Genomic DNA, 14671 nt, shown 5'->3' on the forward strand with positions numbered 1-14671 from the left:
AAAGGCAAATGCTTAACTCACTGAGCTACCCAGGCGCCGAGGACCTCATTTTTTTAAAAATGCTTAATTTCTGTAAGCATTTTGACTAATTGCAGTCAGGTAATAGGGGTAGAAAATACATAAAGAAAAGGGGGGCAGTGGTTAATTTAAATTCCTTAACATTCTGCCAGGAGAAGAGGAGCACCTCCTTCCAGCATCTGTCCTGGCATGCCGAAATGTCCTTTCCGCACGTCACCCAGCCACCTGGGAAATCCGTGGGGAGGCTTTTAGAGCCTGATTCAGGAGTCTTGTGTGTGTTTATTGCTATGTATCCCTGCATAGTCATTCTGGAGGTTCTGGAAGAGCCGCAGAGGAGAGGTTCATCAGAGCGGTACCCTTGATGTGGTCGGTACACGCATCAGTCCAAACAGACCTGGGCACACTCCTATGCCAGCATGTCCAGTTAGATACTATGTCATGGGTGGTGTTGGGCTAAGGAGGATCAGCAGCCCAGGGAGCACTCTTGACACGGAAGGTTATGGTCCCCCGTGTTTAATCATCAACACACATATTGCAACATGTTAAAAACCAGGCCGGCCGTAGCAGTGCAGACAGGCATTCCCTCCAAGAGCCCTGCAGTGACTGGCCAGAGAACACGACAAGCCATATGCCTAAAGGACTGCCTAGGGACCAAGGCCTTCTCTGTGGACTCCTGAGATCAGACTTGCCCCAAGGAACACTGCCATGCAGCAGAAGTCCCAGGCCACCCCTCTAGATCTGCAAAGGTCCTGACCAGTGACTCCAGGCTCTATGTCCTGGTTGCTCAACCTCGCATGTCATTGAGTGAAGCTAGTGTCCGCCTGCATTCTTGGCACCACTGGCTTCCAGCTCACCAAGTGTGAGCCCTTGAGGGTGTATGGCTATTGATTTCAGCAACCTTTCAGTACTGTCATAGGGTAAGCCCTGGGCTGGCGGTGTAGGGCATTCAAACATGAAGGCATAGTTCAGACCTGCAGTCTAGTGAGTGGTCCCCTGTTAGGTTTGGGAAACTTAAGCACAAATCAAAGGAATCCAAGAAGACTGAGAAGGGTACTGGAGGTGACTCGGGGATAGGTAAGGGCGGTTTGTTCACATTATGCTTATACTGCTAAGTAATCTTTCTTTGGGGGTGGGATTTTTCTCTTGCAGCACCTCAGTAACCTCTGCCAAAGTGGCTGTGAATGGTGTCCATTTGCATTATCAGCAGACGGGAGAGGGAGAACATGCAGTCCTCCTGCTTCCTGGAATGCTGGGTCTGGAAGTTTTTTAATGGAATTTGTGTGCTGTGTAGTCTATGATGCATTCACGTTATTAGATGCCAAATATTGATTATTGATTTTAGTGCTTTGTTAAATGCTTTAATATTTGCTACAAATTTAAGTGACAGAAAAGAAAGGTAACTTTCTACTATATGTATTCTTTATTCCCTTAAATACCCAGGTGTTTTTTTTTTTTTTCATGCAGTTACACCCTGTAGTTACCTATAATTTGGGAGAATGACAGGAGCCCAGGAGAAGGGTGTGGGCAGAAGGGATCGACTAACTAGATGAGCTACTGACCAACCATCCCAGTGAGCCTGGAATTGAGGGATTCCAGGATGCAAGACTGCCAGTGCTAGAAGGTGGATTAATCCCCTTGTTGCAGTTGATTATATGCTCAATTAAAATAAGAGCTAAGAGCAAGACTTAATTTAAAGCTTTTTGGAAATCAAAATTAGATTGGCATGAATGGAGCATAGTAAAGCCAACTGGATCTCGATTTTATCTTCCAGATAAGTAATTTACCTGTATCCAGCTCAGGGAGATAATGTTCAGTGATTCCAGGACACTCAAATTTGGTTTTAAGGCTTTTGGTATTGTTTTAATTTAGTTAAAGAATACCAATATATATTATTTCCTTGTGATTTACTTTCTTGTAAAAGTTAAATGCTAAAATGCCTTTCCAAACTTATATACACATGTGTGTGAGTGTGTGTAGAAGACATATATGTGCAAAAACATATGTATACTATGTATATATATACAAAACATTGTATACACATATAATGTATGTATTATAGCAACATTGTAGCAATGTGATACACATCTAAGTTTTGTTGTTTTTTTTCAAGTAGGCTCCATACCTTGCGTGGAGCCCAACACAGGACTTGATCTCACAAACAGGTCAAGACCTGAACTGAGATCCAGAGTTGGACATTAAACTAACTGAACCACCCAGACACCCTCTCCATTTATATTTTTGCCTTAGGTTTTCTGATATTTACCTGATATTCAGAAAGGTAGATCTTCCCAGAAAGAATGGTGGTCCTTGATATTGTTAAATACCATCTTAAAAGACATTTTGTAATAATAACTACTTTATCAAACAAGATGTTTAGTATCTGTGTGTGGCCTGAGCTACAAGCCCTTACCAGCTAAGCAGACTTTAAAAACAAAATGCTGACTCGCCCCTGGACTGGGCTCCTTAGAACCTTCCACGCCACACATGGTAGGTATTTGCACACAGTGGCCATGACCTCGTGGGCAGGCTGGGAACTGCCAGTCGAACGTTCTACCCCAGTAGAACGGGGTTCTACTTGTTAACATGCTGTTGTTTGAATGAAACAAGCGAATCCGATTACTCCCCTCCACACCCTGCCCTCCCTCTCATTTTAATGTTTTAGTTGAGTTTTCTGGTGCTTACTTATAACCAGAAAATAAAATCTGCAGGGCTGTTCACATTAGCCTAGTTAAAAAAAAACCTGGGAATTTAAAATTCTACTTTGAATAACTTGGATCAAATCATATAAATTCGTTGACAGATCATATTAGGATCTCTCTCATTTGTAACAGTCACTTTTTATTTTTATTTTTTTAAAAAGATTTTATTTATTTATTTGACAGAGAGAGATCACAAGTAGGCAGAGAGGCAGGCAGAGAGAGAGGAGGAAGCAGGCTCCCTGCTGAGCAGAGAGCCTGATGCGGGACTCGATCCCAGAACCCTGAGACCGTGACCTGAGCCGAAGGCAGTGGCTTAACCCACTGAGCCACCCAGGCCCTTCACCCAGAAGCATACCATATTAGTAAGTCAATTTCTATGCAGTTTCATGAATTTCTTTTTTTTAATTAAAAAAATTTTTTAATGAAGATTAACTGGGAATATATCAAAAGAGCTGAAGTAATAAAGGATCAAATGAATCCTCAAAGTAGCCACTAGGAGGAGACAAAAGGCAAGTCTGAACTCTACCAGGAAAGGAAGTCAGCGTCTCAGGAAAAGGATTTTATTTATTATCACAAGGCTACTTTGCTGACTGCATCCTGCTGTCCAACTTTTGAGTAGAAACTAGTTACTTTGTTTTAAGATTGCAGTTGTTTCTGCTTTTACCTTAACATGCTTGAAATAATGAAATCATTCACCTGAGGGTAACCGAGTGGCTATTTTTAGGAAGTGGAGAGACTGATTTTGGACCCCAGATCCAGAACCTGAATAAGAAGCTCTTCACAGTGGTTGCCTGGGATCCTCGAGGATATGGACATTCCAGACCCCCAGATCGAGACTTCCCAGCGGACTTTTTTGAAAGGGATGCAAAAGATGCTGTTGATTTGATGAAGGTGGGTCTCTTAGGGAAGAGCCCAGAGGAGGGAGGAGGGCTGGGCATGTCTTCATCCATTTTTTTTTTTTTTTTTTTATTTCTGTAAGAGTAATACTGTGTAATTCCTGCAGAAAGTTCATGGAGTTCAAATAGGTATGAATTAGGAAGTAGCAATATCCCACAATCCAACTATTTAGAGATACTCTTGCTATGACTTTAAGACTGCCTTTCCAGTCAATCTTTTTTTTTTTTTCAATCTAGTTAACATATAGTGTATTATTAATTTCAGAGGTAGAATTTAGGGATTCATCAGTTGCATAAAACACCCAGTGCTCATCACAATTGTACCCTCCATCGCCCAGTGACCCCATCCTTCCACCTACCTCCCCTCCAGTGACCCTCAGTTTGTTTCCTAGAGTTAAGAGTCTCTTGTGGTTTGTCTCCCTCTCTGTTTTCATCTTATTTTATTTTTCCTTCCCTTTCCCTCTATTCATTTGTTTTGTTTCTTAAATTCCACATTTGGAATCAGATAGTATATGAAATCATATAGTATTTGTCTGTATTTTGCTCAGCATAATCCCCTCTAGTTTCTTCCATGTTATTGCAAATGGCAGTGGAATAAAAAAGATTTCATTCTTTTTGATGGCTGAGGGACATCCCATTGTATGTATAGACCACATCTTCTTTATCCATTCATCCATTGATAGACTTCTGGGCTCTTTTCTTATTTCGGCAATTGTGGACACTGCTGCTATAAACATTGGGGTGCGTGTGTCCCTTTGAATCACTATGTATCCTTGAGATAAATACCTAGTAGTGTAATTCCTGGGTCATAGGGTAGCTCTATTTTTAACTTTTTGAGGAGTCTCCATTCTGTTTTCCAGAGCAGCTGCCCCAGTTTGCATTCCCACCAACAGGACAAGAGCAGTCTCATTACATATATAAGTACACAGTTTTGTATTGACGGCTTCATCCTTACCCATAATGTTTTTCCAAATTACTGTTCTTTGAACAGTTTGTCAAGGAGATACTTCCATGTAAATAAATAATGGGTTCAAGTAAGTCTTATAATCGTCACACAGTATTCCATTGTGGGGGTGCCCTGTCTTACCTCTAATGGCAGATAAATACTCAAATTTTTAAATTGCTTTTTTGTGTGATCATAAACAGCAGTGCAGGAAACACTGTTTTATCCGTGGACATTTTTGGTCTCTTATAAACAATGTGGTGTGGACACCCCTGGACCTGTCCCCTGGTGCATAGGTGTAGGAGTTCCTTGCATATCTAGGGGACAGTGCTGGGGTGTAGAAGACACAGATGTTCCTTTTACAAGATAGAGCCAAATGATTATCCATGCTACTTACAGCAATGTATAGTTCCCTCAGCATCTTGGGCTGATATTTGTTAAATCTTTCATTTTCCAAATCATTCTATTTTTACTTCGAGGCAGCATCTCTCAGATGTAATCTTAATTCAGTTTCCCTGTCGAACACGTTTTCAGAGCCTGATTGATTTAAGGATGAACATAACCTCCCCGTGACACCATTCTCCTCCACCCCGTTCTTCCCACAGTTGCAGTCAGTGGTTTTATCAGATGCGATGACTTCATTCCACCCAGTAAATATTAAGTTTCCCTCTCTAATCTGCATGACTGTTCTCAAAGCCTTCACTCAGGCGTGGGTGTGTGTGCACATGTTACTTGTCATTCCCAAGGACAGCTGATCGCCACTGCTTCCAGAGATTCTGTCCAACCAGAAGATGTGGTTCCCTCATTAATTCAAAACAATACTCTGTACTTAGGGTTTTTTTAAAAAATTAAATTTAATGAATATATACTGCATTATTAGTTTCAGAGTTACTTAGGATTTTACGATACTTATATTTACCCCAAAACTAATTTAGGAAAACACATTTGTATCATCAAATGACAGAGTCTAGCATTTTTCTTTAATTGCCAACGGCTGCTCCAAACCTCACAGCTGTATTGATTTTGATGATTGTCAGTTTTGGGATTCCTTTAGCAGAGAGGAGCAGTCGGCTGTGCTATGTGTTTCGCTGTATTCCTTGCAGACGCTGAAGTTTCAGAAGGTGTCTCTGCTGGGGTGGAGTGATGGTGGCATCACCTCTCTCATTGCGGCTGCAAAATACCCATCATACATCAACAAGATGGTGATCTGGGGAGCCAATGCCTATGTGACTGATGAAGATGAGAAGATTTATCAGGGTAGGTTTCACGAATCAGAGATGTCATGACAATGGCACCTTTGCTCTCCCCTTCTCTGGACTTAACTTCAATGTGTATTGACAAGTCAGTCCTGTCTCATCTGCTTCCAGTTCTCAACTCTGAGTTGGAAAAGTCATGAGGTCTCAGAAAAGTCCTGCAGTTCAACCAGCCTGTGTCTTAACACTTTCCACCCAGCTGTGGGATTTGCAGAAGCGACACCTTAGTGACTCAGGAGAAGGTTCTAGAAAATCCACGTTCACATTTCCGACTACTGATAGTGAACTACAAGGAGGGAGGGCTTGATGGAAAGTGTTCTTCAGAACCTCATTTAAAATTATGGGAGCGTAAAAAGGAACATTGTATTCAAATATGAAACCTTATATTTTGATAAAGAAATTTTGTGCTGTTCACATCTCATAAGGTTGTCCTTCAAGCTTATCTTTGAAGTTTTTAGAAGCAAGAGAACGGGGCCTGGCAAATTACAGCCTGTGGGCCAAATCCAGCCCATCTGTTTTTGTAAGGCTAAGCAACGATGGAGAAGACCAGTGCCGTCAGGCCTAGAGATCAAGCAGGGGTGCCCCCTCCATCCCCGTTTCCTCCTCTGCACCCAGATTTGCTGCCCAGTTCTTGTGCTGGTGGCTGCTTACACACTGGTGACTGCTGGCCATTCCCCGGCACCCAGCTGTGGGATTGTGGTCAGCAAACTGGTACTTGCTTAGCCTCCAGCAGGCTGACCAAACTGAAACTTCTCAGCTCTTGGGACAAAAGAAGGGCACATTGGAATCTGGAGGTGTCTGGGGCAAAACACAAAACTCCCCTGGGCTACTGCATCACCAGCATCTGCCAGCTTGACCCACCAGGACCCTCTTCTTCAATCTGATGGCTTTTTATTATGAGTATGTTTCTACTGGATCCCAGATGGCCAGGCTCAGGCAGTTGGGGTCAAGCGGGTCAGAGGTCTCTCACCTTAAATCTACCTACCTAATACCTTTGATTTTGCCTTTTGGCTTGCAAAGCCAAAAATACTCTCTGGCCCTTGACAGAAAACATTTGCAGACCCAGGCGCTTGAATATGACAAGGCTAGTTTTATTCAGCTGGTTCTGCAAGTTACCTGATTTTAGTAAGCCATGAAATGGCAGTGTTCTGTTACAGAATCTTAGTTCTTTGCACTGTTTGGGAAAGGACAGTGAACCTCTTAAATGATGAGTCTGAAGCAGTCACCCATCCTAATCAGTACTCCTGCTTGTCCTTGTTGTATCCCTACCAGGTTCAGAGGGAAGAAAATCTTGTAAAGGGAATGGAGATGCCTGTGACAATGCCTGCCTTCTCTGTCTGATAATGCCGATGTCTGGGTCGTCTTAGGGTCAGCATTTGCTGATTGTCTTTTCCCTTGAGAATTGGTCAGATTTGCTTCTTTAAGGGTTGTAGAGTTTCTTCATTTATTTGTTGGTTTTGTACTTTGCTTAATTTGGGATTGTTTTTACTGTACTATGTTGTGACTCCATATCCTGTTAAAACTCTGAGGAACATTGATATATATATATATATATATATATATATTTTTTTTTTTTTTTTTTTTGGCATGCAGTCAGCCTAGGTAGGTTCATACTGCAAATTCTGTTTAGCCTTCTGTGGGCTATAGTTCCAGCATCAGGTCCATTCTTGAGGACTGGGCTACACTTCCTTGTGTCTGCCCCACACAAACCCCACTCAGGCTATGCTGGGACGTAGGTAGTGGTTCATACGGTTGTTCAGTTCTTGACGCTTATGCTGAATCCTTTTTTGCATCTTTCCCAGGCACAGAGAACTCAGGGGTGATCCCAGGACTTGAACCATTTTATCAGTTCATATGCAGAATTAGGGACCCAGCTCCTATGACCAGAAGCACAGACTTCCCTCAGAAAGATAGGTCTCAGCCTCCCCCTGATCCCCCGCTATTGTGCAGTTCATGCAACTGGAGCCATCTTTAGGGAAAAACAGCCAGAGAAAAGAGATAGAAGAAATAACAGGGATTTTGATTACTATGGTCCCCTTTTTTCTGGTACCTTCAATCAGAGAGATAGCGTTCTCTTGGGGCTTTAGGGGCCTGCCAGCCACCAGACTAGTCGTGCAGGCCCATGGACTAGAGTAGGAAGAAAGAGAGAGAGAGAAACAGTTTTCCTCAAGCAGGGGAACCTGGTTCCTGGTCCCTGGCTAACTCTAGGGGTCTTCTCCTGAAGTTTTGCTTTCAGCAACCCCCAGCCACATGTGTGATTCTCCCCTCACCCTGTGTCTCAAAGTTGAGACTCGAAGGAAGAAAAGGGAAATAAGAAACTCATCCCCTTTCTGGGTCGCTACTTAAGGTTTAACTGTCCAGCCTCCTGCTTTTACCCCTTTTAGTTGCTCCTTGTTCCGTCTGGAGTCCAGCTATAATCTCTGAGCTGGGGGCTCACGCCAGCTTAACCAGCACCCACACCCAAAAGATACTGGGTGCTTGCTGGAGCAGACATCTTACAGCTTCTGCTATGACTAGGGGTGATGTTCTCTAAACCACTCTTTAGCCAGACTCCTCCTGAGCCCTTGAGCCAGACTTATATCTACTGGCTGAGCACCTTCCTCCAGATAGCCTGTAACCAGTGTGTCTGCCTTGAACTCACTACCTCATAACTCTCAACTCTTCCCATACCCCAGCCCATAATTTTTGTCTCATGAGTGGGGTCAAGTCCCCCTGGGAGGCAACCCCTCCTCTCTTCCTGCCCACCGTTTTCCTGCTTCAGACCCTCGGCCTCTGAGGGCGGTTGGTCTTCCACAGAAGAGTCTCCCCACTAAGGCAAAAGCCTGGTCCTTGGATTCTGTGACTTAAATTCCTTCAGTGACTTCAGTGACATCCAAGCACCTGGGCCCGGCCCGCCTCATAGCCAGCTGCTCCTTTCCCCTCAGCCTTCCTGTGCGGCTCCCACGTTGAACAGCTGCCATTCCTGAAACAGGCTTGCTCCTTTGTGCCTCTCCGCCTCGGCGTCTGCTCCCGTCCTTGCCTACGTGCCCTCCTGTCCAGCCCAGTGTCCTCACCACACACGGCTGCTTCAGCCACCATCTGAGCTCTCGCGGCCCAGCGCCAAGCACCCAGTGGATGCTTGTGCCTCTCGGGCTCTGGAGCGCTTCACACATCCTGTCACAGGGCCGATTGTCCTGGGCGCTGTCACCCTATGACACCTTTCCCTCAGTCACTACTGTGTGAACTCCACATGTTCAGTGACTCTGACTTCCCTCCTTTATGCAGACAAATCCTGAGAAGCTCCCTCTTCACCTCCAACTCCTCTTTCTGTTACTTTCTGCTGTGTTTCAACTGTGTTTTGGCTGCCCTTCCCGGCCGCCAGGCCCTTCCCTCACGCCCCACTCTTTCCCTGACTTTTGCCGGGGCTGGGAGGTGGCGTCTGACCCACCAGCCTTGTGGAACCCGGGCCTCTCTGCTGCCAAGCTCCTCGGATGCTTTAATGGCCCTTCAGCTCCTTGGTCGTTCTGCGGCATTTGAAAACACACACGTGCTGTAATATTGATCCCAGCCTCCTCCTCCTCCCCCTCCTCCTCCTTCTTCTTCCTCTTTTTTTTTAAGATTTTATTTATTTATTTGACAGACAGAGATCACAAGTAGGCAGAGAGGCAGGCAGAGAGAGAGGAGGAAGCAGGCTCCCCGCCGAGCAGAGAGCCTGATGCAGGGCTCTATCCCAGGACCCTGAGATCATGACCTGAGCCGAAGGCAGAGGCTTAACCCACTGAGCCACCCAGGTGCCCCATGATCCCACCCTTCTTCTTGAAACTTCCTCTGGCTTGAGGTTCTCACCTCCACGTGCGCAGCTTTCCCCTTACCTCTGCCTGTTCTCTGGTTCGACACCTTCCCTGCTCTATCTGCCGGCCACCATCCAGAAAGGAGCTCTCTGTTCCTCTTCCCGTTCTTACAACCAAGAAACTTCCCTCGTCCCTTGGCGTCCTCAGACTCCCAAATTCCAGATATTCAACTTCGTGTCCATTCTTCTTACCTGGTTGCCCCACTGGCCCCTTACCTTCAGTGTGTCCGAAGTTGAAGTCATAATCGTTCCTCCACACTTGCTCCTCCTGCTGCATTTCCCACCTTGCTAAGCGACAGTCAGTTGAATGTATTTTTTCTTCTGCAAAAGAATATTTGAATTATGATGCATGGAATGGCTACTATGAGCTCACATTAACATAGCTACTTGTGACTCAACTTGAGGCTCAGACAAGCAAAGAAACCTGTGTTGATGGCCCCGCTGGGAGGTCTGCCAGTAAAGCCCAGCGTTTCATGTCTGCAGCGTCGTGTTCCCGTCCTCCGAGTTCTTCCAGCGTTCTGCTGAGCTCTGTCTGGAAGCCGTCTCACCTTTTCCGTTCCTCCTGCCAGGCCCCAGGTCCAGGCCTCCCCATCTGTCTCCACTTAGCTCCACCAGCACTTTCCAACCTGCCCTGTCTTTACTGCCTTTCAGTCTACTTTCCAAACTGCTTGGATGGTAGTTTGCTAAGATGTAAATCTCATTATATCTTACTTGAAAACCCTCCAAGGTCTTACATAGCTTTCCAGTTAAGTAGAGTTCAGACTCCTCTGCTTTGCTCACAGAGTTTGAATGAGCCTGGATGCCCCGTCTTTCCAGGTCCTTCTGTGCTGCTTGGTCTCCTCTACCCCCACGTGCCCATCCTTTTCTCTGGACACCTGGAAACTCCTGACAGTAGTAGATGGCATGGCTCCCATATTTGCTTGCTGGCTTCTGTTCTCACAGACTTAGACCTCCTCCAGGAAGCCCACCACCACTGCCACTTCCTGCCATTGCCCCTCTGAGCTCACTAACCCTCCACCATCCTCCCCCAGCCTCTTCCATCACATCTATCCCACTCTTCTACAGAGGTTGTTTATAACTCTAGACGAGAAGGCTCTTGAGGGCAAGAGACCAAATCTCATTGAAATTTGTACATGCTGTGACCCACGCTCAGCCCCCTTCAAATAACGTTTACTGGATTAATTCACTAATTAATAGTGAAGGAGTTTTCTTCTGGTGCTTAGCACAAATTATGCTCAAAAAAGAAATGTATCCATTTTGGGGGTGATACAAATTATATCTATTTTGCATCAACAAATAGTTTGATTCAAATAGTTATTTTAGGAACTTAACTGTGAAACATAATTGCTACTTATTTTTCGGTGGAAATTATGCTTTGGGGTAAAACTGGCTTCCTCTTGAAAAAAAAGTTAACAGAAGTAAGTATATAAATACATAGAATATTTTCGAGTGTTTGTTATATGCTGGGTACTGTTGTTGCCACATTTCATATGTAACTTATTTACTCTTTTTTTTAAAAGATTTTATTTATTTATTTGATAGAGAGAGAGATCACAAGTAGCCAGAGAGGCAGGCAGAGAGAGGGGGGGGGGAAGCAGGCTCCCTGCTGATCAGAGAGCCCAATGTGGGGCTTGATCCCAGGGTCCTGAGATCACAACTTGAGGTGAAAGCAGAGGCTTAACTCCCTGAGCCACCCAGGTGCCCCACTTACTTACTCTTAATCTCGTGTTATTATAATTCTCATATTTCAGTTGAGGAGACTGACACAGAGAGGTTAAGGAAATTAATTGCTCAGGATTACAGAGGTAGCAGGCACGAGTGCTGGATTCAGACCCAGCCAGGCTGACTTCTGAGCCTGTGTGCTTAACCACAGTTCTTGGGGTGAACATCTGCTTGCCCAGCTACTGCTGGATTTTTCTGCCCCTTGAGATTTAGATAGTAATGTCCCTAAGAGTCTGAAGCCATGCCCCAGAATTTACATACTAATAGATCCCCCTCACTCTAGTGCCTGCTTTTACTAAGTTAATTCACTTGGAGAAATCTCTCGCTATCCTGAGGAGGCATTTACATGTTAGCAAGAAAAATGTCTTCACATTGAACATTAGCCAATTTGGATCTTGAAAGATCTCGGCCTTCCTGTCACAGCAGAATTTTTTTATTCTATAAAAATATATATAATTTTGTGGAAAATGTTACACTTACAGTACAATTAATAACATTAAAATATAATAAAACATTGTATTATATTAAATATAGATATATTTACATTAAATATATTTGTGTATCTTATAAATATATAAATTAAACATGAATAATATATATAATACTATATATTATATAAGGCATATAGTATATATTTAAATTTTATTTTGTAATTTATTATATAATATTTTATGTAAATTTATTATTTTATAATTGAATTTTATTTAATTGATTGATACACATAATGCAACACATGTGACCCTGTAACTTATGGACACCCATGAGCCCGCCACACATTAAGACTAATCACTGTTTGTACCTTCACTGTATGCTCATGCTTCCTCCCCAGTCCACCCCTGCCTGTAGCTGAGGCCTATGATCATCCCTATGCCTTTTGGAAAACACTTCTGTCACAACTGTTTATATTCCTAAACAATATGTAATTTAGTTTTATTTGTTTTCGGGCCATACAAAGTGACTTCATACTATGATCATCTTCTGTGACTCACTGTTTTCAATGAATGTTGAATTTCTAAGCTTCCTTCCTGATACTGCTGTATCATATTCTACTGGGCAGCAGTATTTTATTTTCCATCTCTTTTATCAATGGACTGTGGGTCTGTTTTCACTGTCGCTGTGAACATTCATGCGCATGTCTCCTGGGGCCTATGAGCCGCAGTGTCCATCTGGGGTATAGGCCCATATGTGAGATTTGCTGAATATTGTCATATGCAGATACACCATGTTGCAAGTGACCAGCTGTTTTCCAACTACATAAATGAATTTCCACCACCAGCATATTAGATTCCTTAATTTACATCCTCAACAAAAACTTGGAATCATCAGACTTCTTAGCAGATGTGAAATGGTACCTTACTAGGGGACAGAATCTGCATCTTCCTCTTTCTGATAGGATTGAGAATCTTTTTTCGCATGTATGCACCACTGTGGTTTCTTCTCCTGTACTGTACCTATTCATGTGTTTTTGTTTCTTCTTGTTGATTTATATATATCAAAGGTTACATAAAAGTTTTAAAATGGTATGTTTAACAGGCATACCGTGTGAAGTCTAACAACAGGACATACACCCAAGGACCCTCCACCCAGCCTGAGACTAGACCACTTCCAATATTATGATGATGTTACTGATTTGCAGGATGTTTGCTGTTGGACAGTCTGATTATCCCCTTGCTGATTAGTAATTGCCTTGGTCCTTAGGCAGCATAGCTTGTGCCTTGTCCTTTCGCTTCCTTTACACACAGAACTAATATTAACATAAAAAAATGTTCCAGCATTCTGTTTTCTCATTAGTTTGGCATGTTTGTGTGTTTTCACTCTTACAGACACATTCTTCAGTTTCTTGACTCTCCTTTCCTTCTTTCGTCTCAGATATTCTTCCCAAGCTCACTTCTCTTTCTTCTCGAGTTATTTTTTAGAAGTTTTTCAAAGGCAGTTCTGATTTTTTTTTTTTATTAACATATAATGTATTATTAGCCCCAGGGATACAGGTCTGTGAATCGCCAGGTTTACACATTTCACAGCACTCACCATAGTACATACCCTCCCCAGTGTCCATAACCCCAACACCCTCTCCCTACCTCCTACCCCCAGCAACTCTCAGTTTGTATTTTGTGAGATTAAGAGTCTCTTATGGTTTGTCTCCCTCCTGATCCCATCTTGTTTCATTTATTCTTTTCCCACCCCCCAAACCCCCCACGTTGCATCTCCACTTCCTCATATCAGTGAGATCATATGATAGTTGTCTTTCTCCAAATGACTTATTTCGCTTAGCATAATACCGTCTAGTTCCATCCACATCATCACAAATGGCAAGATTTAATTTCTTTTGATGGCTGCATAGTATTCCATTGTATATATATACCACATCTTCTTTATCCATTCATCTGTTGATAGACATCTAGGTTCTTTCCATAGTTTGGCTATTGTGAACACTGCTGCTATAAACATTCGGGTGCACATGCCCCTTCGGATAACTACATTTGTATCTTTACAGTAAATACGCAGTAGTGCAATTGCTGGGTCATAGGGCAGTTCTATTTTCAACATTTTGAGGAACCTCCATGCTGTTTACCAAAGTGGCTGCACCAGCTTGCATTCCCACCAACAGTGTAGGAGGGTTCCCCTTTCTCTGCATCCTCGCCATCATCTGTCATTTCCTGACTTGTTGATTTTAGCCATTCTGACTGGTGTGAGGTGATATCTCATTGTGGTTTTGATTTGTATTTCCCTGATGACGAGTGATGTGGAGCAGTTTTTCATGTGTCTCTTGGCCATCTGGATGTCTTCTTTGCAGAAATGTCTGTTCATGTCCTCTGCCCGTTTCTTGAATGGATTATTTGTTCTTTGGGTGTTGAGTTTGATAAGTTCCTTATAGATTTTGGTACTAGCCCTTTATCTGATATGTCATTTGCAAATGTCTTCTCCCATCCTGTCAGTTGTCTTTGGTTTTGTTAACTGTTTCTTTTGCTGTGCAAAAGCTTTTACTCTTGATGAAGTCCCAATAGTTCATTTTTGAAGGGCAGCTCTGTTAATAGTGATCTCCGTTTTCACCTCAAAATGTCTTTGATTCCACATTCATTCTTGAAAGATTATTTGGCTAAGTGCAGAAATATAAATGGCAGATTATTTTCTCTGCCATTCCACGGTCTTCTGCCTTCCTCGACTGCTGTTGAGAGGTTTTGCCCATTTAGCTTCTCCCCCTCTGGAGTGATGTGTCTCATCTCTGGCTGTCCCAGGTTTTTTCTCTCTCTCCTTGATGTATTGCTGTTTTACTATTGCGCGACTAGATGCGATTTTTTTTTTTATTTATC

At 43.3% G+C, this 14671-nt stretch overlaps 1 protein-coding gene across 4 annotated transcripts in view; it reads left to right on the forward strand.

Annotated features, from left to right (window-relative positions):
- BPHL (biphenyl hydrolase like) overlaps positions 1-14671 on the forward strand; it is a 35684-nt gene that overhangs the window by 4974 nt on the left and 16039 nt on the right. For all 4 annotated transcript variants that reach the window (XM_082730906.1, XM_082730904.1, XM_082730905.1 and 1 more), the window contains exons 2-4: positions 1168-1271; positions 3442-3608; positions 5660-5813. In XM_082730906.1, the coding sequence (XP_082587032.1) occupies positions 1168-1271; positions 3442-3608; positions 5660-5813 (425 nt within the window). The remainder of the gene's footprint in view (positions 1-1167; positions 1272-3441; positions 3609-5659; positions 5814-14671) is intronic.

Source organism: Mustela nivalis, assembly GCF_964662115.1.
Source record: "Mustela nivalis genome assembly, chromosome: 5".
NCBI classification, from domain to species: Eukaryota; Metazoa; Chordata; class Mammalia; order Carnivora; family Mustelidae; genus Mustela; species Mustela nivalis.